The sequence below is a fragment of the Lagopus leucura genome, unplaced genomic scaffold (assembly GCF_019238085.1).
Source record: "Lagopus leucura isolate 7727_CA_CO unplaced genomic scaffold, USGS_WTPT01 Super-Scaffold_100017, whole genome shotgun sequence".
NCBI lineage: Eukaryota > Metazoa > Chordata > Aves > Galliformes > Phasianidae > Lagopus > Lagopus leucura.
In genome coordinates, this window is record NW_024962271.1 from 15220547 (window position 1) to 15245549 (window position 25003).

Here is a 25003-nt window from a genome sequence, read left to right on the forward strand (position 1 = left end):
CACAGCCTCTCTGGGCAGCTGTTCCAGCACCTCACCACTCTCACAGTACAGAACTTCCCCCTGACATCCAACCTCAATCTTCCCTCCCTCAACTTCAAACCATTTCCCCTTGTCCTGCTGTTATCTGCCCTTTCAAAGAGTTGATTCCCCTCCTGTTTGTAGGCTCCCTTTAGGTACTGAAGGCTGCAATGAGGTCACCCCACAACCTTCTTTTCTCCATGCTGAACAGACCCAGCTTCTTCAGCCTGTCTTTGTAGAGGAGGTGCTCCAGCCCCCTGATCATCTTTGTGGCTCTCCTCTGGACCCTCTCCAACAGCTCTCTGTCTTGTATGGGGGGGCCCAGACCTGGACAGAGTACTGCAGATGGGACCCCACAAGAGCGGAGTAGAGAGGGAAGAGTAAAGCAGAGGCTGGCTCTTTGGAGATGGCACTGGAGGATTCCCAAAATGTTCCCTATCTGTAGAAAAAGGTCGGCCCACAGGTTTGGGCAGCTATTTCCCAGCCTTCATCCTGGAAAACAGCGTGCCATGCCAGTTCCTCTCAGACACCCAGCCCCAAGCTGCCTGCACTGCTCCTGGGAGCTTTTTGGTGCTTCTCCTGACCACTTGGTCTCCTCTTCCAGCCTATATTCAGAAACACAGCCCTCGGGTGCTTGGTGAGCATCAGCTAGTGGCGAATTTGCCAGAAAATGTGAAGCAGCAGGGATGCTTTGTGGGAGCAGCATCACAGAGCGTGGTACCTTCCCCCCCTTGATGTCCCCGTGGTGCAGAGCGCTGTCCCCCCCTTTGTGACACCGTGTCCTCTTCCTGCTGTCCCCCCCATGCTAACACTGTACATCCCATGCGTGTGACCGCTGAGCCACTCACTGCTGTTGCCCAGATGTTGCACTGCGTCTATTGAATGTGGAACAAATCCTGGCCCAAACCAGAAACGAGCACCTAACAGATGCTGGGAGCCTTCCTGTTGCCTTTCACTGCGGAAAGACACCTCCTGGGGAAGCTCTGGGACCTTCCAGTGCTCGCTGTTATTTTCGGTCACCGAATTTCCTGTGCTGGACTGGAAGCACAGCACTCGTGTCCTGTTTGCTCCTAACGAAGCGCCTGGTTCTGTGCCTTGCCTTTGGGCCCTGTCTTTACAGACCGTCTCATCGAATGAGGTCTGAAGCGTTGTAATTAGTCTGTAAGGTTCTGGTTAGAGTGTACAGAGCTATTTATTTTGTGTACTCGGTCTGTTAAACACAGCAATGTATCCTGTGTACCCCATTGCTGCAGTGTGCTTCCTTCTGGCTCGTGGCTGCTGCTCTGGGGTTGTAGATGGTGGCTGGATGGGTGCTGGGAGCTGCTCACCCCTCTGGAGGGACTGTGGGCTGGGTGAGTTGGGTACTTCCTTTTGGAAATGACAGCTTTGTGTGTCTCGGGCCACTTCTTCATTGTTACCTGGCTACAAGGGCTGGAGAAATGCCCTGCTTTGCTCACAATTCTCTGGTTTCTCACTTTTTAGGACCAATAGGAAAGCCCATAATAGAGTGAAGCGTGCTCCTTGTGAGCCACATCCTGCTGGAGGGGCCAGGGCAGCAGCAGGGGTGAAGGTGAGCAGAGAGCTCATCTTCTTGTGAGAGCTCAGCAAACAACCACAGAAAGCATCTTCTCCTGCTCACACACCCCCCATCCCCACATCCCTGACTGCCTTTAGAGACACATGGAAGCTGGCTAAAGCTGACAAAGTGCATGCTTGTTCCACGTGGCACGTCGTACTTCAGTACTGCCGAGCAAAGGCACAATCCAGCTATTCCTATGGGCCGCCATGCTGCCACGTGCCCTGGGGCTTTGCGACACCCTGGTCTTCCTTCTCTGTGCCACATCCCCATGCCCAGCTCTATTTCCAGCTGCCAGGAGCCAGCCCTTCATTCCCTGAACGCAGCCCTTTGCTCCCACACCGTACAGGACTCATATGAGGATGCCCCTGCTCATTTGCATTCCCATACTGCTTTAAAGGCTGGGCTGAGACCTTTTTCAACCCCTATGCACATCCTGCGCTGCGCTGCGCTGCACCACAAGAAGAAAGGAGCAAGGCTGGCCACAAGCACATGCTTTATTACTCTGCAACAAAGTGAGCCTCGCTTTGTGCTCAGCCCTGTGCTGGCACTGCTGGAGCGAAGCGATCCCCACAGCTCTACCCCTGGGCCACAATTTGGTCGATCCAGTTTCGGAAGTAGCTGACGCGGGTGTAGACAGCAGGCGTGCGGACGTTGCAGTTGCTGTTTCCCCAGGAGACGATGCCAATCAGAGTCCAGACGTTCCCACTCTGGTACACGAGGGGACCCCCGGAGTCGCCCTGCGGGGACGAGAGCTGCAGTTTAGGGATGGCCCCATCCCTACCAGTCCCAGGACCTTGCTCCAAACGGGTTCCTACCACCCCAATCCCTAAGATGCTTGAGCTCAGAGTCTCCAAGTGCAACACCCCACCGTCCTCCTTGTTCCAGGCTCCTCACCTGGCAGGAAGAGGCTCCGGCCCCCCCGGCGCACAGCATGGCGCTGGTGATGCTGCTGCCCCAGTACTGCCGGCACTGACTCTGCGAGACCAGGGGCAGAGAGACCTGCTGCAGGCGTGACGCCAGAGTGTTGGCTTTTGGAGGAGAAAAAAGCTGTGTTACTCACTGTTACTCACATATGTCTCCCCATGTGCTCACCAATGGATGCAGCCATGCGCTGCCACCCTCCCAGCACAGTAGGAGCCCCCCCAAGAGCTGCAGGGTACCTACAGGTGGTGCTGGTGCGTCCCCAGCCGGTGGTGACGCACTGCTGGGTGTCAGACAGAGCCAGGTTGGCAGCAGCCAGGCAGACGGAGGACACACGGGAGCCCAGCTGGGCGGCCGAGGAGAGCTTCAGCAGCGTGATGTCGTTGTTGAGGGTGTAGGCGTTCCAGTTGGGGTGTGTGACGGCCTGCCGAGGGCACAAGCACTTCGTCCTGGCCATGGGGCAGAGCTGCAGTGCCCTCCCAGAGCTACAGCCACCCCGCTCACCTTCGACACGGTCTTCACCTGGACAGACTCAGACTGGGAGTTGAGGTTGTATTCCCCAAGGACGACGACGTGGGAAGATGGGCTGCAAGACAGAGGGATTGGGGGTCATGCAGCACCACTGGGAGGGAGTGGCGGGCTGCTTGGTGCCCTCGAGGCTGTGCCCAGTGTGCCTCGACCCCGTGCCCATCCCCAGTGTCCCCAGTGGGGTGCGGAAGGCATCGCTCCTTACTTGAACTCGCAGTGGGCGGCTGTGACCACCCAGTTCTCGTTGATCAGAGAACCGCCGCAGAAGTGGGATCCTGAGCGGGTCTGGGAGGAAAGGAAGAGCAGGAGCTGGGGGTGGGCAGGGGGTACCTGCACAGCAGCCCATGCATGGGAATGGGACAGGGATGTACCTGCAGGGACACCTGCCAGGGCCAGGAGCCGGACACCGCGTTCTGCCCATTGATGATCCTCTCGCTGTACCGCACTGTGGGGCTGATCTGGGGCTCCCCGCAGCCTATGGAGGAGCACGGGAGGGCTCAAGGCTCGTGCCCAGAGGCATCTCCTGCACCCCGAGGACCTGCCTGCCTCCCGTGCAGGAGGACACGGACACCTGCCCAGTGTTGGGCTTACCTGAAACAGTGCTGGCCAGGGCCAGGCAGATGACTGCCCACAGGAACGCCATCCTGGGAAGACATGGCAGTGCCCCAGGGCTGCTGGCTTTATAGCAGCTGGGAGCTGTGTGGCTCGTGGCCAGGCAGGGCAAGGTCCTGTCCCGTCCCAGCCATGGGCAGTGGTCCATCCAGGCTTGTGTGAGAGTTGTTCTTCCCCCATGCAGCAGTGATACGGTGGCCTGGCAAGGCGTTGTCCCAGCTGGATGTTCCCAGAGCCCAGGGTCACCCTAGGTACACCCCTGTGCAGGTGAGCACATCCCAAGGCCAGGTGGGGCAGGCAGCAGCTTTCCCAGGCAGTCAGGAGCCATGGAGAGCAGGCAGCAAGCCCTAGGGAGGACAGCGGTCTTCTCCCTGAGCTCATCACCTCTGAGCCCTTCCTGCAGGTGCCTGATCCCTCTGCCCCCTAGGCCTGAGTGCTAGTGAGTAGTCTGATTTCCCCCAAATCCCAAATCACCATCCTGGGCTTACTTGAGTGCCAGGAGCCATCCCTGGAATAATGCTGAGCATGGGGATGTGTTCCCTGCCCTGTGCTGCCCGTGCCCTGCTCCCCTGAGGCACATTGGCCAGACACAGGTAAGCTATTGCAGAGCTCAGGTCTTTATTATTGGCATTGGTGCCATACAACAGCAGTGGGATCAGGCCCATCATAATGCAGAAAGAATGGCAGAGCATAGAATTCAGCCCTTCCACTGCCCAAGGTGCCTGCAGGGCTGGCAAAACAGTGCAGGCCAGGCAGGAGGAAGTGGCAAAAGAGAGCAGTGCGGCTCCAAGGAAGCAGAGCACACAACATGCTTCTGCTCCTCACCTTCCCCTGGCATATGAGGAAAAGAGGACCAAGGGATGGAGAGCAGCAGAGGATGATTGTGCCCAGGGAGGTCTGCCCATCATGGAGAAAGCTGAGACTCCATTCACGTTCTCCCAAGTACTGAAGTCTTGGACTTTGATGCTATTGTAAATGTTGACCAGAGAGCTTGGGCAGGTCACCAGAACTCTGATCTGTCCCCTCATGCGAGCAGGGAGAGAGTTGGTGGCAAGAGCTCCGTGTGTTCCTTCTCCCCTCTGGTCATTAGCCATAGTGAGCCGGCTGAGATCCATGCAGGACCCAGCTGGTCCTGTAAGACCCTGTAAGCCTGGGTCCAGCAGTGCTCCAGTTTTGGAGCTGTGGTGAGAAACGAACCAACGCACAGGTCACTCTGGCTGTCTGGATGCACCAGGAATTGCTGCAGCCCCAAGAAACTTGGCTTCACCCCAGCTGTAGCCCCCTGTCCTTCGCTCTGTTGATCCTCATGTCCTCCTGGCAGTAAGCTAGACCTAAGCAGCCTTGATTTTCTCCTGAGCCAGGTCTCCTAGGTCTGCTTGGAGGGTAACAGCGCAGCAAGGCAAGCTCAGAGCAGGATGGCATGTATCCAGACTGTCCCAACACAGGGCAAGGTGTGGGGATGCCGTGCATCATCTCCGTTCTCCCCACACACTGCCTTGGAGCTGTCCTGTTCGGTCCATACGTCGGTGGGGCAGTGGGAAGCACGGCTGCTGCAGGCAGTGCAATGTCTCAGGCACACTTGGCCTTGCGCAGGCAGAAGGGCAGCTCAGGTGCAGGAACCAGGATGGTGCTGAAGATGGGCCGGTAGCCTTCGGGCAGAGGCTGGGGGTTCTGTGCCATCATTTCCAGCACCACGTGTCTCACATCTTTGGAGATGTCACCCCGCAGGTCCAGCAAAGTGGAGATGTGCTCATCGCTGGGCAGAGAGCAGGAGGTGAGCGGGGAGCAGCTGGCTCACAGTGCCATGAGCCCTGCTCACATCCCTCAAACCTCCCATGATCCAGAGAAGCTGAGGCTGGGGAGAGCTGGAACTTCAAACCAGCTGATTTTTTTAATCGGCTTGAAAGTAACCCCATAAAACTTTTCAAGTTTTCATCTTGGCATTTCATGGGTTTTGGACAATTCTGACATTTCCAATTAGGTGATTCATGATTTCTCACCGTTTTGATGACTAAGTATGGACAAGTGAGCACCACAGCAGAACTGCTTTTCCCTTTATATCTTTGTCATTGGGTTTTTGCAGGAACCCCTCAAATTTGGGTCACAGCAAAAAGAAACCTCACAAAGGAGGGAGCCCAGGTTTCTGCATGCTCTCCAGCCCAAACCTGGCTCCCCAGAGCAGTCATGCCCAGTCACAGGTGAGCAGAGCTGGGCTTCCTACCTGACATCGGGGTACTTGGTGATGAAACCCAGCACCTCCAGGCTGAGTAGCGCTGGATCTTTGAGGCAGATCAGCTCCCGCAAAGCAAACACGGCCTCCAAGCTCTGCTGGCTCCTGTCCAGGCCCTGAGAAGGGGGAGTGTGACATGGGTGAGCTCCCAGCCAGTTCCCTCCCATCTTGGCCTCACAACTACCCTAAGTGTAACAGCTGTTCATGGGCTGATGCAATTCTCCGTCTGCTGTGGGCTGCAGGAACAGCTCATAGCTCCTTGCGCTCACCTCGCTATGGGGCTGCCCCAGGGCTTGTGCAATGCCCCTCTCTCACAGCCCAAGCCCAACTCCCCACCACATTCAGGCATCCCTCACCAGGCTGCAGAAGAGCTCCTGGAGCTGCGTGGCGTCCTGCAGCAGGCGGTCACAGAACTGGCCCCTCTCCTCCTTGCTCTTGCACACCATCTTCTTCTGCATGAGTGCCCTCAGGTATTGGCTCGCCACCAGGAGCTCGCTCTCCATCAGCAGGAGCTGAGCACCAGGGCAGAAGAAAGCTGTTAGCTCCGGAGGTTGGCCATGAATTGCCCAGAAGGGAAAGCAGGCAGAAGGGCATCTGAATTTGGAGCAAATCTGTGTGATGGTGCCCTGTGGGATGCTCTGGAGGATATGGGCCCTCCAGCAGATCTCCATTCCCCTCCCAGCACCCTTTGGGCTGTGTCCTGAGCCCTAGCACTGCAACCAACTGCCCAACACCCTCATCCTGCAAACCAGCAGCCCGTCAGAGGGGAGCCATGCAATAGTTGTACCGTGAAGGCAGGCTTCCTGACGTGGGAGAAGTCCTTTGTGTATTTGTCAATCACTTCACACATGCTGTTGACCACCTGGGACCCCGAGAGCCACTTGCGGGAAGGCAGCTGCACGTAGAAGGGCTGAAACGAGCACAGGAGGAGCATCAGGTGCCCTGCACTGCATTACTCTTGTAGCAGCTCCCAGCTGAAGAGAGGCACGGCATCACATAGCACCTGCCCTCCTGCAGCTCGCTGAAGCCTATTGCTGCCAGAGGGCCCTGCTTGGCAAAAGCCAACATAAAACAGTGATCTACATCAGGAAATGGATGGGAAAAATGAGGACTGACATTCTTGGGTCTTCCTGATGCTCACAGGTCAGTGTTTTGGGACTTTACCTGACTTCACTGTCACTGCTGGGCAGTGCACCTCAGCCAGCACCTGAGCTCTGGGGCAGCAAGCTGCTCCTCACACACTTGCTTTTGGTCTGCCCTGATGCAGTTTTAATTTCTGCTCCTTCTCCTGTGTAGACATAACATGTTTTTGGCTGGGGGCTTTTCCTCCCCTGCTGTCCTTGTAGGCAGCACCTTCCTGCCTAACAGCACAGTCTCTCTGCAGTGTGGCAGTCTCCACGCTGCCTGTGAGTGTTTCACCCTTTAGCTGCTCCTTTGTTTCTATGGCATTCGCCTTCCAGCCCTAAATAGCAATGCCATTAGTTTTTCCAGATTTGTTCCAGGCTCCAGGAAAGCTAAATTTGACTATGCTGGCAGGAAACGACTGGGGCAGTCACGCATGGGTTTGTATCCTCTGCATGGATATGCTCTCTCCTTGGTTTTGTGCCATGAAAGAGCCACAGAAAAGGAGTGCAAGGGAGCCCAGGTGGGCTGTGTCTCCCCAGCCCTGTCAGTTGGTGGGTTTGGGGCCATATGCCATGGTGATACCGGGTGGTGCTGGCAGGCTGGTGTAGATTATCAAGGTCTGGGAGCTGTGTTTGAGGGATGATAGCTGGCTGAACACTGCTCGTTAGCACGGAGCACGTGGCCTATAAGCTAGGCAGGAATAGACAGAGTAGTAATAGTGCTGTTCTTGCTGGGGGGGGGTTCTCTGCATCCCCAGCAGCCTTGGGCTGTGGATAAACATACCTGTAAGTCAAGGAGCAGCTCCTCCAGCAGCAGCTGGCAGGCTTTCTTCTGCATCTTGTCCAGAGCAACCTGGAGGGATGCAGGGACTTCTCTGCAGGCAGCATTGGGGTGCAGAGAGGGGATAGAGGAACTAGGAGACAGAGAGAGAAGGGAGGGGACAGTTAGCCCAGGAAGGGCAGGAGGATGGAGAACTTGTGGCTTCCTTGTGGTGGTGGGGTTATTCTGAGAGGCAGCCATGAGGCATGCATTACCTGAGAGCCAGGTTGTTGTTGAGCATGGCCAGGAGATAGGGAACGTAGTGCTTGGGTACGGCCCGATCCTTCTGGTGCTCCTTCCCACACTGCACAAGGACTTCCCTCAGGCTGCAACACAGCCAGTGATCTGTGATGGGCAGGCAGAGCTCCTGCCACAAAGCTCAGAGCTGGGATGCTGCTGCAGCACCTGGGGGCACGTGGGCTTCCCACAAACCTCCCAGCTCACTGCTGCCAAGCTGGCAGTGGCCTGTTCTTGGGCAGCATCGGATAGCTGGACCCACTTTGGACCCGTCAGGTGTCCAGAGCAGGGCTCAGCACCACCAGAGAGGCACTTAGGGCAACAGGCCCTGGGATCTGGTGGCCCCCACGAGCTGGGACATAGCCCCATGGCAGAAAGGCTGTGCTGTGGGGACCCAGGGTCTGCAAGGATAGGCAAGGGTGGGAGGGGGGCTCCACTGACCGTCCCAGAAAAGCCTCGAGCTCCTCCAGGGCCATGTTGTAGACCTTCTGCTGCAGGGAGTCTGTGATCAAGGAGGCTACCTGGATATTCTCACTCAGCATCTGCACAAGGAAAGGAGAGTGGATGTAAGGTCAGGGGCCATAACGCCTTTTGGGGTGCCCTCAGCAAGGCCTGCCCCAAGCTGCACCCCAGAGAACATTGAGCACAAGAGAAGAGGGGAACCACAATGAGAACAACGTGGCCTGAACAAGCAACCAAAGCAGCAGGGGCAACAGTGCCTGGGCTCGACCACAGTGCTGGGCACCCACCTGCACAACAATGACAGGCAGGGCAGACTGGAAGAAGCCCTGATGGTCCATCTCAGGTTCCTCTTCTCTGAACCACTCTTTGAACTCCACCTCCAGGGTCCTCTGCATCCACTCGATCACGCTCGCCTGTGGGATGGATACCCACCACAGCCAGTCCCAAAGTCAGCTACCAACACCCCCAGAACCAACATGCAGCCCAGCAGTGAGCCCCAGCCTCATGCCATGGGCTCCTGCTGCTGTCAGAGCAGGTGGCTGCATGGTGGCCATGCTTGGGAACCTGCACACATGCTGCCCTGCTTGCTCACCTTGACCTTCTCCACGTATTTCCTCTCTGTCTGATCCACAAGCTCAGGGGAGATCAGGGGGCCCAGAGAAGAAACATCCACTTCTGGGAGGAGGTCAGGGTGACCCATCACCTCCGGGCTGGAGGGCAAAGGTGGGACAGGGCTGTGTTTGCCTACAGTTTCTACATCTGCCCTCCCCGTGGTCCCCAGAGGCTGCGTGTTGGTGACAGCCTGGTTCCCTGCCTGCGAGGCAGGTGCTGACCTGGGGTACATGCGAAGCACCCACTCGAGGAGGAGGAAGAGTGCCTGTTTGTCCAGGTCCTCTCGGAGGATGTCCTGGAGGTGGCTACTGAGGGCCCGGTGGTACGTGGCAGTGCAGACACTGAGGATGTTGTAGTGTGCTGGGACACACTGGACCATCAGGTCCTTCACCACACGCAGCTCGGACACGATGTCCCTCTGCAGTGCAGCGAGGTGCCTGGCCAGCCCCGGACCTTCAGCATCCATACGGATGGCATTAAAGTGAGCTGCTGTGATGGTCTCCTGGAGAACATGGTAAAACTTCTGCCTCCAGCCCTTCGGGCGGCCAGGGGGCAGGAAGGTGGCGTCCAGGAGTAGAGTGTCATCTATTTTCTCCTCCCGCTCAATGATCCTGATGGCGGTGACAAAGAGAACTGGGTCTTCTCGCACCAGCTGCAGGCTGCTGCTCACGATGCTCCACAGCTGCTTGGCCAGGCTCTCATTGAGCTCTTGCAGACAGCTGAAGTAGGACAACACAGTTGCCTGGGCACTGGAGAGCCCACGAAGGTGCAGCTGGGAAAGGATGTCATCTCGGAGGTGCTCCATCATCATGAGCTCTGCGTGGGCCTCCAGGAGATGCTGCCCACGGAGCAGCTGCAGGGCATGGGAAAAAACCTCGTGGACTGTGAGAGGAGAGATGCCAGGACTGAGCACAGGGTGTGGGCACAGGTTAGAGGGAGATCACGAGGGGAAGGTGCTCCTGGGAGGACAGTGCTGGGAGGCAGGGGCATCCACAGACTTTCCAGGCTTTTCCAACTGGCAAAGCCTGCACAACCTGCTCTGACTTTGCCACCAGCCCCGAGCAGGGCCCATGGTTGGACTAGAATAACTCCAAGTGAACTTCCAGCCTAACTCCATATGGAATGGTCCAGCGCCCTACCTGAGAAGAGCTGGGGCAGCACCTGGACCACCGAGGCCAGCTGCACGTGCTCTGCCATCAGTGCCCGCATCTGCTGGAGGTCCTGGAAGTGGTCTGCGCAGTCGAGCAGGGCCCACCTCGCTGCCCCCATGTCCTGGCACACGCTCTGCACCTCCTGGACCGCTGACCGCAGTTGCTCCAGCCCAGTGCTCACCCCCTCCAGGTAAGACTGCACAGTTGACTGAGAAGCAGAAGAGGACAGAGGGACAGCAGAGAAGCTCTTGAAGGCTTGCACTGTTTGCCCCCCAGCCCTGTCAGGACACTCTTGCATGCCCTTTCCCAGCCCCAGAAGCTCATATTTGCCTCTGCCACTATGCTGTCCCCACTCACTATGATCCCAAGTACACACAGCATCAAGACAGCTGCTCCAGCAGCAGGAATGGCCAGTTTCACCCCTTCAGAGTGCGCTGTGTCACAGTTTACCGTGACTGTTTGCGAGGTTTGGGGTGCCCAATGGCTACTATGCATGAGGTGAGAGAAGGAAGGGCATCCCTTTGGGGTTACCAAGGCAGCAGGGGGAGCAGTAACTAGATGTCTCCTTTCAGTTTTACAACCATTTTCGAAATCAGAATAATCAGACTGCTTAGGTTATGCAGAAAGGGTTCACATTGTCACCCTGATCAAGGAGGTGTGTGCATCCCTTATCTATGTGTGCAGAAATACTGCTTCTCCTGTGTGGGCTCGGCAGGCAGGGATGGGGCTGCCTCCTCCCAGCCATGGGGAAGGGGATGGGATCACGATGGGGAGCACTGTGTTCCACACGTGGGATGTGCTGAACTCCCTTAGTGCATTGTTCTACAGGACAGACAGAGGCAGAGGAGGCTCATTTTGAGTGGGGCAGGGGTGGTACCAAATCCTAAAGAACTAAATCTAAACAACTTGGCTCCCACCAAGGACGAGATTTTTCCCAGAAGTGGAAAAAATGATGATTCCACACAGAAGACCCTGGGGAGGTGTGAAGCTGTGAGCACCCATTGGGTGGGACATGACAAACACCCACCTTCAGCCGGGACTGGATGGAGCTGTTCCTCTGTGTCTCTCTGTTTCGGTAGTGCCCGAGCCCCTCCAGTTTCTCAGGCCGATAGAACACCCCTGAAGCCCATTTCAGAGCAGCTCCTCTCGCTAACTTCTCAGCCTTTTCCACCTCTGGCCACTCCTCATCTGGGGATGAAGCCAGAGGTTAATGAGCAAAACGAAGCCTCTCCTTGCAGGGCAGGAAAGGCCCCTGAGGCCAGAAACAGGAAACCATTGTGAGCGGATGTTCAAGCACACGAAGATATGGGAAACTGGACTCCTTGCAAGGCTGCAAGGAGACATCCTGGGAGGGCTCCCTGACATCCCACAGCCATGGACGGGGCACGCAGTGGACAGCAGGCTGCCCTGAGGAGCTGTCATCCAACCCACCAGCTCGGGGTGCCATCCTGAGGTGACCCAGCATGACAAGGACAGGTTGCCCAAGGGAGTCTCGTGCCACCTGGGCAGACAGTGAGTCAGCAGGTGGCACAAAGAGCTGGCACTGCCTGTCCATGTGGCACTCCTGGAGGCGGTGGTGGCTCTGCCGTGCTGATAGAAGCAGACCCAGGCTCCTGGCCTCCTCGGTGTTCCAAAGGCACCTGATGGGCTGCGTGGGGCTGTCTTCACAAAGAGTCCAAACAAAAGTGCCCAAAACCACACCAAGGGCTGATGGCTGTGACCCAGCCCATCTCCAGGGCTCGGTTCACTATTTGTTTCATCGTTTCCACCCCTTTCCAGAACTAGGGCTCCCTGTACCCCCCCGGGAATGCCACCCTGTCCCCAGCCGAGCTCCCCTGCAAGGACACCGCTGGGGCTGGGGGCTTCCAAGGAAGAGCAGCGCATCCCTGGAGGGTGGGGAGCTCCGAAGAAAGGCTGCAGCATAGGGAGAAGGTGGCAAAGCAGGGACTGGGGGATCGTGAGGAGCACGGAGCGGCAGCCCTCCTCCCCTGCCCAGCACCAGGGGGGTGCTGCATCGTCCCCGTTACCTGTAGGGCTCGCGCAGCGCTCGTCCTTTGCCGACATGCCCATGGTCTCACCGCCGCTGTACGCACACGAGCGGGGCTGGGCCGAGAGGAGGAAGCCGACGGCCGTTTCCTCCGGCACACGGCGATCCTCAGGGGCTCATTGTGTTCCCGAGGACGCGCTCAGGATGTCGGGGCCGGAGGGGGAGCAGGGAAAGGAGGACGGACGTAAAGAACCGCCACAAGGCACGCGGCCCCCTATGGTACAGGGAGGGCCCTGAGTGCCCCCCGTGGCTGCTGGGTGCCCAGGGGTTCTGCTTTGTGCTGGAGCTGAGCTTCCCCGACGCTTTGTCTGAGGTGTGAGCTCACCACGAGGTGCAGCGGGGGTTTGGTGCGTTCACGAGGTATGGGAAGGTGGCCGGGTGATAGCTTGGAAGGCTTGGGGACACGAGTTGACCATGGCTGCCTTGGTTAACGAGGAACGGGATGTCCTGGGACCACCGACCACCTTCTCAGGGTTACGGTGAGGTAGTGCATGGGGCGCTCGAGCATCCCTCACCCAGAGAAGCGGTGGGCTCAGGCATCGCACACCGCCCCAATTCCGCCCTGCAGCCCTCGGAGGGGGATGAGGGCACCATGCAGAGGCTCGCAGCAGCCCACAAAGGGACCGGGAATCCCGGAGCAAAAGCCGCCCCGCCCCGCTTTGCCCCCCCACGACCCCCCTTCCTCCCCCACGTGGCCTCCGCGCGCTCCCCGCCCCACACCGGAAGTTCCCGTCATGCTCCTCGAACCGGAAGCGGAAGCGCGGCGGGCCCGGAGCCGGCGGCGGGCAGATGGCGGAGTGCGGGCCGCAACCCCCCGGGGCTGGAGGCGGCGGAGGAGGAGGAGGAGGAGGCGGAGGCGGTGGGAGCGGAGGTGCCGGGGCGCCCAGCCGGCACGAGAAGAGCCTGGGGCTGCTCACCACCAAGTTCGTGTCGCTGTTGCAGGAGGCCAAGGACGGCGTGCTGGACCTGAAGCTGGTGCGGGGCTGCTGGAGGCTGGGGAGGCCCGGCTGGGGTCACTGCTGTGTGAGGGGGGAGAGTGGGGGGGGCGGGCCGCACGCTGGGGCTGCTCTTGTGCCACCACCCTGCTGCTGCTGCTGCACGTCCCGTGGTCTGTGTCTGTCTGCTCGTGTGGCCTGTCGGTTCTTTTCCCGTCACACAACGCAGCCTTCTGCACCGTGCCCTCCGAGCAGAAGGAAGGCTGCCGTGGGCTGCTCCACCTCTGGCACAGGTTGTCTGTTTAGGTTGTGGGGGAGCGTTGGGTGAATTTGCCTTGCTCTTTTTTGAGACCTCCGTGACGGAGGAACTCTGCCTGTGTGGTATGCGCAGCTCTTAAAGCTAAGCCTTTTCTACATGTGAAACTCCACTGCGGTTTATAGAAATCACTCTAAGGTGGATGTGTGTGTGAGCAGCAGAGAGCGTGCTGAAAGCGGAAAGCCTGGGGCAGTCCCCTGGCTGCTGAATGCTGTCCTCTCCTGTGCCAAACTGCCGCTCCTTGGATTTGGGCAGAAGAGCAGCATTCCCTAAGCTGTCAGTTCAGTGGGGGTCGTGTTTGTTAGTGTAATTTGTGAAGGGCCACCATAGTCCTGGAGTGTGAGAGAAGAAAGTCATTTCTGCACTGTCCTCTGTGTGACACCACTATACGACTGGCATCAGTTAAACTCTTGCTAGTGCTACACTGCCATCTGGAAACAATATCAGCACCACCTGGTGCCTCCTGAATGTGAAGGGAGGGTCCTTCAAAGGGTCAGAATCACAGGATTGTCGGGGGCTTCTGGAGTTTGTGTAGTCCATCCCCCCTGCTGAAGCAAGTCCCTGGATTAGAATGCACACGAAAGCATCCAGGTGGGTTCTGAATACCTTCAGAGAAGGAAACACCACAGCCTTTTGGGCAGCCTGTTCCAGTGCTCTGTCCTTGCACCCACGCTTACTGTCCTTGTAGCCATTTCCAGAGGACTCTGCCTCCTGACATTGTGTCTGTTCTCTATGAGCTGGCATCAGGTCTGGATATAAAAGGCCTTTTGAATGTCAGCTTTGCTAAAGTGTTGTCAGTCAGCCCTTTACATTCAGATTCCCATCTCCCCTTATGCTGGAGGAGCACTGAACATTGAGGCTGCCAGGCTTGTAGCCCTGCCTTGCTGCTGAGGAGCAATGTGGGGTGGTGAGCAGACAGCTTGGTCAGGAATTAATCTGGCAGGCAGGAAAGAGAGAAACATGACTGAGAGTTTGGAGTTTAAGCGTCTGACTTCTCTTGCAGGCTGCAGACACCTTGGCAGTGCGACAGAAACGACGAATCTATGATATCACAAATGTCCTGGAAGGGATTGGGCTGATTGAGAAGAAATCAAAGAACAGTATCCAGTGGAAGTGAGTGACAGAGAAGGTTTAAAGTCATTCATGGGTCCCTTCTGGTCCAAGGTCCTGTCTTCTGGGTGCCTTTCTGCTGATTTCACAGTGGCCTGTGCTGATGGTAGTGATGAGGAATGCTGAAGTATGTATGGCACATCACTTTTACAGCAGAGCTGGTATTTTGGTGCAAACTATTTCCATGTCTTCAGTTAGAAAAGATACCTTTCATGGTGCTGGAGGTGGGGGAGAGCCCTGCTGGGCTGCGGGGTGTAGGAGGATGCATTGAGTGGTGCTGTGCTGGAAGATGGTGTAGGGCTGCAGGTGAGATTCTCTGGCCTTGATGTGTGATGGAGGGGGCAGGAGGGGAGGTGGCAGCTCTCAGAGGCTGGATCTTTTTGGTTGCTCTGTTAGCTGATGCATGTCACTGCTGTTTGCTCTGCACAGAGGGGTGGGTCCTGGCTGCAACACACGTGAGATTGCTCACAAACTCATTGAGCTGAAGGCAGACATAGAGGACCTGGAGCAGCAGGAGCAGGAGCTGGAGAAGCAGAAGATGTGGGTTCAGCAGAGCATCAAAAATGTCACAGAAGACGTGCAGAACAACTGATATCCTTTTGTCAGCTGGATTTTGTTATCCGTTCCTCAGGGCTGGAAGGCAGGAGCTGGGGCTGGGCTGGCAGTGCTCTGCTGGGGGCACCTCATGTTGCTGGAGGTCGTGCCCCCTCTGGAAAGGGTGAGCAGGTCGTGCCCCCTTCCGGAAGCAGAGGAGCACTGTCCAGTATAGGAAATAGCTTCCTTTGCAGCATTTCTTGTGTTCAGAAAGGAAGGAAACTCCAGGTGCCCTTTGAGTTCTGTCTGCACAGGACTGCAGCCTTTCTCCTTGACCTTCCAAACGCTAGCTTATGTGACACATGAAGATATCTGCAAGTGCTTCACAGGTGAGGAAATGGTGCTGCGTCATAAAGATGTAATACTGCAGTCCTGTCAGCCTATCCCAGCTGCTTTTCTTTCTCCAAGAAAGAGGAGGCAGCACATCCAGGCTTAGGCCTGAGCATGGGCTGCCCAGTAAGCATCGTGGAAGCTATGGTTCAAGCTTTGCTGCCATCCTTTGGTTTGGGAACCACTGAATTGCAGCTTTGTTGTCACCATAAGAGGTGAGGGAGCAGGAGGTGTCCTTGTCCTGTTGCAGTGTTAGCTGCAGGGCCAGAAATATCCCGTGTGCAGTGTGGCAGCCTTCTCAGCTGTAGCAGTGTGGATTCAGAGCCGCTTTCTGCTTCAGTGAATGCCTGTCCTCTCCTGACCCTCCGCAACCTACATCTGCTTGCTTGCCTCAGACAGTTCAAGGTGGAAGCTGCTTATCCTGCCCAGCCAGCTGTGCAGACCCTTGTCTGACTGCTCACCTCTTCCAAGCTGTCTCCTTACCCTGCACTGCATCAGTTTTTCCATGTCCCATCTTTCCTTTCTTGCACTGTTCTCCTTGTTCACCAGACTTTATCCTGCTCAAGTTCCTGCTGCTGATTCATGTGCACCAGCCCTTGCTTTACTGTTTCTTCTGGTTTAAGGGCGTGCTTCTTGGGGGCAGGGGTTGTTTTCAGTTTGACAGTGCTTGGGGCCAGATAGTTCATAACAGCCTGCAGGAGCTTCCTGGAGACCAGCAGACAGATTATTGCTTGGTTGACTGAGCATTTTGCATTTTTATTGCACCTGTTTTTTCTGAAAGAGTTTGCATCTGAATTCAGACCGCACCAAAAAGCACAGAGAAGATGAGAGCTTTGCAAGGACAAGTCTGAAATCCTTTGGAACAGAAGCCTGAGCCCTGTTTTCCCTTTGTTTGGTGTGTGCCCAGTTTTGCTGCAGGAATATTCCTTACACAGAGTGTCTGACTCCCCCTCCTGCCAAGTCTGAGCCTTGCAGAGGCTCTGTGTCAGAGCTCTTGTGTTGGAAGGCTGAATTTTAGCCCCTTTTTTATTCTTGCTGACTGTGACTAAAGACATTTTCTCCAAGTGAGTTAGGACTTGAAGCTTTGCTTGCTTGTACTCTTGTCAAATACGAATTCTTTATCTGAATTTAAAATAAATGAGAATATTTAGTTCTTAGTGACTGGGAAACGTAATTTTGCCTTCTGTTGTGATATGCTTTGTGCTTGCAGAATCAAAAAGGAAGTGGAAACACTCTGTGCACTGATTGTTTTGTGAAAATATTTGGGACTCAGCTATCAGGAGAGATAGAAAGGCAGTGCCTGTGCTGTAGAGGCGTTCGGGTCTCAAAGCTTGAGCTTTCTTTGGGCTCTGCTGTGCCTTTTCAATGTCTTTTAACAATACTTTCCTTAAGGACAGATTTGTTAAAGAAATCCCATCTTATTATTCACAAATCTTGTACTTCTAATCCCTGCACTTTTGCTGATCTGACAGCCTGTCTGAAATGGAAGGATGTCTCTTCTGCTGTCTGCTCTGTGGGTCTTAGAGAAGATTATGAATGGAGCTTCATGCAGGATATTGGTGAAGTGTGTGCACAAACCACACCAAGCATTCACACTGAAAGCTGCTGTCTGCTTGGCCTTAATGTGCCTGATGTTCACAGCACTGGCATTTCCCCATTCACATTTCTCATGCTAAATGTAAACCTGGATGCAGAATGGAAGCTGCTTATCTGGCAGTGCTGTGTTCTGAAGGAGCTGCAGGACTTGGAAAGGAGATGATGCTGTCAGCCTGGCTCCTTGTGTCTTTATGCAGAGGCCAACACAGCCAGCACCAGGCAACTCTTGCTGATAGAGGCAGGGGAGCATTGGTTTCAGGTGCTGGTACACGTGAGGCTGCTGTGCTGTTAGCTGTCTCTGCTGTGTGCTGAGGGCAGCTCTTCCAGCCGTGTGCTGTTCTGTTCACAATTCAGATTGGGGAAAATGATGAGTGAGTCCTGTGAAGGAATTTGCTGGAAAAAAAAAACCAAACCTTGATTTTTTTTCTGAAGGGTTGCTTGGAAAGTTTTCCAGGTTCTTTATGCCCTCAGGGTTGGTACATTCAGAGCTCTACAACATGCTTAGCAGCTGGAGTGTGTGTCAATGGCAGTCCTCCAAGGGAGAGAAAGCTGGGTGGACTTTGGGAAGTGCAGGAGATGAGGGGCTCTCTGGCAGCATGGGAACAGCCTGTGCCCTCTGAGTGCTGACCAGTCTGTTTTCACAGGAGACACCCTCCTTGCCATTCGAGCCCCATCAGGCACACGCCTCGAGGTTCCCATCCCTGAGGTGAGTGATAATTGCATGGATAGAGAGCAGCTGCGTGCTGTGTGTGTGTTCTGGGGGGTGCTGCTGGATCGAGCAGGCTGAGAGATGGAAAGGAGTCAGTGGTCGTGGTTTTGGTGGAGCTGGAGGAACCGTCAGCTCAAGGATGGCTCTGACTATCAAATAGTTGCCAGGAAGCTGTCATTTGGAAGTGCTCCAGTAAGTCCAGGAGCTCCAGAGAGAGCTGTTGAGAGGTGAATTGTCTTGACCTGCCTGGACAGCACGTCTTGCCACTGGGAAACTCCTCTTCTGTTTGGAAAGAGCTCTTCATGTACGTCTGTGTTTTGCTTCTGACTTTCCTCAGGGCCCGAGTAGGCAGAAGAAGTACCAGATCCATCTGAAGAGCACCAGTGGTCCAATTGATGTTCTCTTAGTAAACAAGGACGCTTGGAGCTCTCCTCCAGTAGTGCTACCCGTCCCACCCCCTGAAGACCTCATCCAGTGCCAGGCAGTAGCACCCTCAAAACCACAGATCCCGCCGCTCGCCCACTTCCAAGAGGCATCTGTTCCCAGCAGCACCCAGCCCTCAACGCCAACACCTTCCAGCACTCAGGATCACAGCCCTCCTGAGCAGAAAGACACGAGCACAGGTGAGAGGGACGTTGCAGAGCAGAAATGGGGTGGTTGCTGTTCAACAGGGCAGCGTGCACCTGGGCACATGGCGCTGTCAGCTCCTGGCCAAGGGAACACCTGTGTGTTTGCTGCACCAAACCTCAGCTTTCATCTTAGTGGGACTGGGTTGTGCTGATGGAAATCCTGTGTGTGTCTGTGGCTCCTTCCAGAATGCAGCATCTCAGTGGTGGAGTCCAAGAGCAGCAGTGACCTCGACCCCCTCAGCAATGTGTCTGCACCCAGCAGCCAGACAGCCAGGCTGGACACACAGTTGCTGCAATCCTCTGCCTCTCTGGACAGCAGCTCTGTCCTACCCAGCCCCTCTGCCTCCTTTGAGCCGATCAAACCTGATCCTGCAGGAAGTGAGTATGCACCTGGTTTGTCTGCCTCTCCAGCTTGTGCCACTGGGGGCGAGGGGGTGGCTGCTGGCCCCAGGGAATCGAGCTGAACTCTGCTCTGCCTCTGCTGTCAGCCACATCCATCAGGAGTGAATAGGCATTTCCTTGGGGGAGAGAGCCACGGCTGTGTGAGGGTGCCGGGGGACCTGGCGTGGAGGGGACATGTCATGTCTGGTGCCACGCCACTGCCTGTGATGGCAGTACTAGAAGAGCCACAAGAGGTGCTCACATGATGTCTGTGCTGTTCTAGGTGGGATCATTCCCCTTCAGCCCCTTTTGTAGTGTGAGGTCTGAGTTTTGAGACTGTGAAGTCTTCACTAGCAGCACTCTTGTTACTTGTTAGATAATTAGGAGAGTCCTAGCCTTTGTTTTTCTCCTTTCCTCAGAAGTACTTTATCAGGGCAGTGGGTGATAAAGCTGTAAAGATGCTTCATTTAACAACGTAGATCATTTGGTTTGTTATATTCACAGTGCTGGAGCTTCCCAAAGAGCTGTCAGAGATGTTTGATCCAACGAGAGGTACGTTCACAGCCTGAGCACAGCCTCATTCTGCACCAATCCACCCACAGTTTGTGTGAAGTTTACTCATGTCTCTTAATGTCTGTTTTATTCACTCCCTATTGGATTATTTTGCAGATGTGTTTTTGTAAGGTGCTTATGGTAGCTGCTAGCTCTCTCCTTGTAGCTGGGCACTCTTTTTTTTTTCTATCTTATTATCAGCAATGTTTCTGTTCAAGTTTCCCATATAGCATACAGATGAGAGCTTTTCAGTCCCTGTGCCAGCACTAATCTGTGCTCTGCCTTCCCACACTCCTCTCCCAACTTGCCTGCACCATCTACAGCTACCAGCAAAATCCCTGTTAGTCTCGTTTCGACTGTAGCCTGCCCAAGGCTGATCCAAGCAAATAATCTGAGGAGATCATCTGCTGTCCCTGAAATACCCCTAGTGGTTTTAGGGCTGCAGCTGGGGAGGGGATGCTGTTACTTGTGTCAGTTCTGCCTCTGTCCAAGCTAAGTTTGACTGTTGCTACCTAATGATGGGCTTTGGGCTAAGGGCAGAAGAGGTGCAAGGTGGCAGAATTTGATCTAACATAAGCCTAAACTGGGAAGCATATATCTGCATGTGCACACCTGGATTCCAGTCTTTCCTTTCAGTGCTGTTGTAATTCTTCCTGGCCTCGGAGCATGGCAGAGCTGAGTGCACACAAGCACTTTGTGGTGGTGACAGAACGTGTCGCAGTTGTTCCTCGGAGTCCCTGGTTCTTTGTGAAAGTAAAGCTTTTGCTTTAAAAACCCCACAGCCCTAAATGTCACAGTCAACCTGGAGAACACCATTCCTCCGTGCTCAGCCCAGCACCAGGGAATCCACTGCTGTAGACCGTGAGGTCTTGGTAATGACTGAACAGGTCTGAAGAGCAAAGCTTGTTCTTTGTGGGGTGGAACATAAGGTGCTGCAGGGTGCAAACCTGTGGAGAAGGTACAGCTTAACCCAAACTAATTGCTATGGGACTCTGTGGACACTACTGTGAAGGAGAAGTTTGCTATCTGCAGTAATGCATGCTGTTTCATGGATATTCCTCCTGGTTTGGAGGAGTGAAGTTGAGATCCAGGAGCGAAGGTGTAAAGGACCTTGCTTGTTTTACCCTCATCTACTGAACAAGGTCTAAAAATACAGATTCTGTATTTTACTGCTGTTTATTTTAGCTAGTATCATTCCTCTCTGGTTACTTCTAGTTGAAATCCTCTCATCTCACAGCATGGAACTAGGCAGGTAGGTTCCTGTCCTCCAGGAAATGGCCTGCAGTGAATCAGCATCTTGAAGATGGGCTCATCTGAGTTCCTTTTGTGAAAGATCACTTCACCCTGGCCAGGCTGATTGACATTGTCACTATTTAACTTGGTGAAGTGAGAGAGGGATTCAGAATGTTATTTCCAAACACTTAGCTTCTGAAAGGGAAAAGATCTGTTTGCACATGCTTGGCCTGGCTGCTTGCCTGCCAACCTTTCAAGTGTTTCGTGGTTCTGCTAGCCAAGATCAACATCACTGGAGGAAGGAATGACATTTTGGAGATAATTTTTGTTTATAGCCTTGTGTGGGCAGTAGAGTAGAGAGCAGTTAATGGCCCATTAGGGGAGGATATGCAGAGCTCAGATGTTTGCTGGAGGGCAACCAGCCAACCTACCATGGCATATCACAGCTGTGGAGTGAAGGGATCCAATTAGGAGGGACAAATCTGAAGGAAACTGGAGACATTGATTAGTTTTGCTGCTTCTGGAACAGCTCGTCTCTCTTTTTTTTCCTCCCCACTCTAGCAAAGCCAGTATGTGTAATTGAGGAGTGCATCAGGCTTTACCACCTCAATTTCAGATGCGTGTGGGAGAGCTTCCCTTGGGACTGCAGCTAGCACACCACTGCAGGGATCACCCTTCAGGTGAAAGCACCGGGCTTGTGGCTGAGCTAAGCAGGAAGGAACCTCCTGCAGAATCTGTTGGTGCTGCCTGCATGGCCCAGCACGTGTGGTTCCTCTGCCCAGGGCAGGAGGCTGAGCTTCCTGCTGACACTGCCTGCACTCACCTCGCCTTAGTCCAAAAAGGGCTGGCATGGAGAGGACCAGAAAAACTGGGAAGGGTGGTGAAACTACACACAGACAGAGCTGAAGTCTGAGCTGAGTGCATTGCTTACTGTGTTTGTCTCTTCCCTAGAATGCATGAACTCTGAGCTGCTGGAGGAGCTGATGTCATCTGAAGGTGAGTCTCAAGAGTTTTTTCTCATGGTGCGGCCTGTCTGAGGGAGAAAACCAGTCCTGTGTGCCTTTGTACAGGTGACAGCCTTGTGTTCACAGCCTTGCCCTCATGGTTCTGGGCTCAGGGCATGGTTCTCACTGTTAGGCCAGGCTGTGAGTGATGCACGAGGAGCAGATGAGCCTCTTCAGTGCTGCAAGGCTGATGAGAAGCAATCTCAGAGATCCCACGGCTCGGCTCCTGGCTGGCTGTGGGAGTGCTGAGCCTTGTAACCAACTGCTGGCTTTTCTCTCCTAGTGTTTGCTCCCTTGCTCCGCCTCTCCCCCCCTCCTGGAGATCACGACTACATCTACAACCTGGATGAGAGCGAAGGCGTCTGCGACCTCTTCGACGTGCCTGTCCTTAACCTCTGACTCCTCAGCGTGGCTGTGAGCCTCGCACACACAGACCCTTTTGTAACTCTTTGGAAAGCATCTATTTTTGGATTCCTTTTGTGCTAGAGCTCGACGAGTGAGCGAATCAGAGATACTCTCCTATGAACTCAGAACCAAGAGATGTGGACTCGGGGGCCGGGAGCCTCCCCGTCACTTCTTTCTCCTCCTGTCTCTCACGTGCAAGGACTGAGCTCGCCTCGCTGCGTCTCCCTCTTCACTGGATTCTGGGCATCGCTTCAGAGGGTCTGTGATTTGTTGAGTTTGCCCGGGTGCCTCTCCAAGCTTCCTCAAATCTGCATGCCTTGGTTTTCCTGCACTCCTAGAGGCACTTTGCACCTCCTAGGTACCAGCTGCTACACGGAGCCCTGATAGCACGATCGGTTCACAAGCCCGGAGGTAGTTAGTTTCAATGGGGGTGGTTGTATCCTAGAATGACATCAACAAAAAGCAAACCAACGGCACCAAAAGGTCCATTTCTTCCAGTGACTCCAATCCAAGCTAGTTTGTTTGACAAGACAAAGCACTTTTCTCTGTTGGCTGCCCCTCCCAGTAGGACCCAGGAGCTGAGCTGAGAGTTTCCCTGCTGTGCTTCAGCAGGAATGCCTGGTTCTGACGTGGTGGTTGCTCACCTGATGCACAGCCCAACAGCTGTGCTGTTCCTACAGCGCTGAAGAAGGGTGCCAGTATTAATGTTTTCTTCTTATGAGTTGCTTGAAAGGTTAAGACTGATCCAGCTGGTGCCTTTAAGGTATTCCAAGTACATCAGACGCCGCTCGCATTACATCTAGCTATTCTCCAGCATTGCACTTGAGCCTTCAACTGTTGTAAAGGCGACCAAGCAGGAATGATTCAGCAGTACTTTGCCACGACGAGTTTCACAAGTGTTGTCAAAATAGTGTTTTGTTCCCCCCCCCCCCTGTTTTTTTTCCTCCTTAGCATGTGCTCAGGGTCGGCCTTCCTATGGATATGAATTTGCTCTGGTGTTCATACTGTGCTCCCTGAGCCTGTAGGCAGGTTGCTGCACAGCACAATAATGCCTTTCTGTATCTTTTTGGTCATGAGATTGCTCTTTAATGGAAGGTCTGTTGAGGTGGCTTTGGAGTGTTTTATTTTTCTTTCTTTCTTTTTGATGAGCAGCCATGGAGCCCTGTGCATTTCTTTTCTTTTTTTTTTTTTGCTGTTGTTGGAGTAAAAAGCCCTCCTGGATTTGTTGTACGTTTTAAACCCCAACGTTGCTTTTGGGTCAGATTCGACTGTCAGTTTTGCACATCTTCCTGCCAACCCAGCAGTCGCTGCCGTCCCACGGAGCCTTTCCTGCCCTGCAAACTGCCATAGGGGAAGGCCAGCTTCTCACAGCCAGCACCAGCAGTGATGGATACGGGACGTACTCAGTGCTTGGCAGCTGCAGAGGTGAGGCCGTATGCTCGATTCCTTTCTTTCCAAAGCATCTCCTGGTGTTGTTTTGTTCTCTGTGGGGCTCCTCCAGCAGACCTGCTCCTTTCTGCGCCGTGGGATGCAGCAGCACCCCGTAGGAAAAGCGCAGTGAATCCGGTAGGAATGGACAACCTGGAATCCTTTCTGGCTGATGGCAGCGGGCAGCACAGTGGGTGAGATGGGGACGTGTGGGTGCTGAGCGTGGAGCCCACGTGCTGTCCAGCAGCCTGCCTTCCCTCTGTCGCTCCCAACCTTCGCTCCCTCGACGTGTGAACGATCGCCACTGCTTTGGAGAAAAAGAAAAAGAAAAAAAAAAAAAAAAGGAAAAAAAAATGTAGAGAAGATTAACAGATGAACTTTGATTCCTATATAAAGATTATTTTTATACTTTTGTTGGTTTTTTGGTTTTTTTTTTTTTGTTTTTTTTTTGTTTTTTTGCAAAGGAAAAGAAAATTGCTTGTAATATTTGTACAGTTGTTGAGTGAATAAACGAACCCTTTCCAGAGGCTGCGCTGCTCCTAGGGATGGACAGGATGGGATGGGACAAGATTGGGATGGATGGAATGGGATGAAGGCAGGGATGGAGGGAACAGAGTGGGTCTGGACTGGACAAGATGGGGCAAGGTGGGATAGGATGGATGGGAATGGATAGGATGAGGTGAGATAGAGAGGGATGGGATGGGAAAGGGCAGGAAGGATGGAATGGGAATAGATGGGATGGATGGGACAGGGTGGAGCGGATGGGACTGGGGGGGGGGGGGGGGGGGGGAGGAAGGAAAAACAGGGGGGGGGGGGGGGTGGGGGGGGGGGGGGGGGCCGGGGACGGGATGGAGCCGCCCCACCTGCGTCAGCTCAGGTGAGGAGGACGGCCGTGCCCGCCCCGCTCCGGCCCCGCTCGGGACTCCCTCCCCGGCGGCCTCTCGGCCCGGCCCGGCCCTCCCAGGGGCGGGGAGGTGGCGGCGGAGACCCGGAACTGCGGCGCGGCGCGGCGGGGAGCCATGCCGCCTCCCAAGGACGTGGTGAAGATCGCCATCCAGATGGTCGGCGCCATCCCGCAGCTGATCGAGCTGCAGCAGGTACCGCCCGGCTCCCCCCGCAGCCCCCCGCCCCGCTGCCGCCCTCCGCTCACGGCTCTCCCCTTCCCTCGCCCGCAGAGCAAACCGCTGGCCGCTGTGCTCAAGGACGTCTGCGATGCGTGAGTACCTGGGCATCGGGAGCGGGCTGCGGCGATGTAGCGACCGGTCTGTGGTTGCATAGCGGGTCGTGGCAGGTGGTGACCGGCTTGTGGTGGCCCATCGAGCCATGGTGGGTGCTGACCCATTGGGTTGTGACACATGGTGGCCATCCTTTGCTGGCCCATTGGGTCACGATGAGCAGTGGCCATCCTTTGGTGTCCCATTGGGTCACGATAAGCAGTGG

At 55.0% G+C, this 25003-nt stretch overlaps 4 protein-coding genes across 5 annotated transcripts in view; 2 read left to right on the forward strand and 2 right to left on the reverse strand.

Moving 5' to 3' along the window:
* Positions 1-2073: 2073 nt before the first annotated feature.
* CTRL (chymotrypsin like) lies at positions 2074-4167 on the reverse strand. Its single transcript, XM_042877180.1, has 7 exons — positions 3638-4167; positions 3418-3521; positions 3252-3331; positions 3023-3104; positions 2762-2942; positions 2492-2625; positions 2074-2334 (listed from the first exon to the last, which is right to left on the reverse strand). Exons 1-7 carry the CDS (start codon positions 3804-3806, stop codon positions 2173-2175), a joined length of 912 nt encoding a protein of 303 aa, XP_042733114.1. The 5' UTR covers positions 3807-4167; the 3' UTR covers positions 2074-2172.
* An 85-nt stretch (positions 4168-4252) lies between these two features.
* On the reverse strand, positions 4253-12713 carry EXOC3L1 (exocyst complex component 3 like 1). Of its 2 annotated transcripts, XM_042877178.1 has the most exons (13): positions 12322-12635; positions 11322-11482; positions 10283-10502; positions 9365-10025; positions 9124-9241; positions 8819-8944; positions 8511-8611; positions 8048-8158; positions 7797-7926; positions 6676-6798; positions 6245-6400; positions 5880-6004; positions 4253-5414 (listed from the first exon to the last, which is right to left on the reverse strand). In XM_042877178.1, exons 1-13 carry the CDS (start codon positions 12362-12364, stop codon positions 5228-5230), a joined length of 2262 nt encoding a protein of 753 aa, XP_042733112.1. In that variant the 5' UTR covers positions 12365-12635; the 3' UTR covers positions 4253-5227. The 2 variants fall into 2 exon arrangements, with proteins under 2 accessions (XP_042733112.1, XP_042733113.1); XM_042877179.1 differs by lacking the exon at positions 6245-6400 and having other exon boundaries at positions 12322-12713.
* A 417-nt stretch (positions 12714-13130) lies between these two features.
* Positions 13131-24090, forward strand: E2F4 (E2F transcription factor 4). Its single transcript, XM_042877165.1, has 10 exons — positions 13131-13316; positions 14596-14705; positions 15132-15293; positions 15582-15625; positions 17867-17928; positions 18269-18554; positions 18747-18938; positions 19446-19493; positions 21678-21722; positions 22014-24090. The coding sequence occupies exons 1-10, from the start codon at positions 13131-13133 to the stop codon at positions 22127-22129; spliced, it is 1251 nt and encodes a 416-aa protein (XP_042733099.1). The 3' UTR covers positions 22130-24090.
* A 453-nt stretch (positions 24091-24543) lies between these two features.
* Positions 24544-25003, forward strand: part of ELMO3 (engulfment and cell motility 3) — an 8489-nt gene continuing 8029 nt past the window's right edge. Inside the window, exons 1-2 of the mRNA XM_042877251.1 lie at positions 24544-24660; positions 24739-24779. Of these exons, the coding sequence (XP_042733185.1) occupies positions 24583-24660; positions 24739-24779 (119 nt within the window). The 5' untranslated portion in view covers positions 24544-24582. The remainder of the gene's footprint in view (positions 24661-24738; positions 24780-25003) is intronic.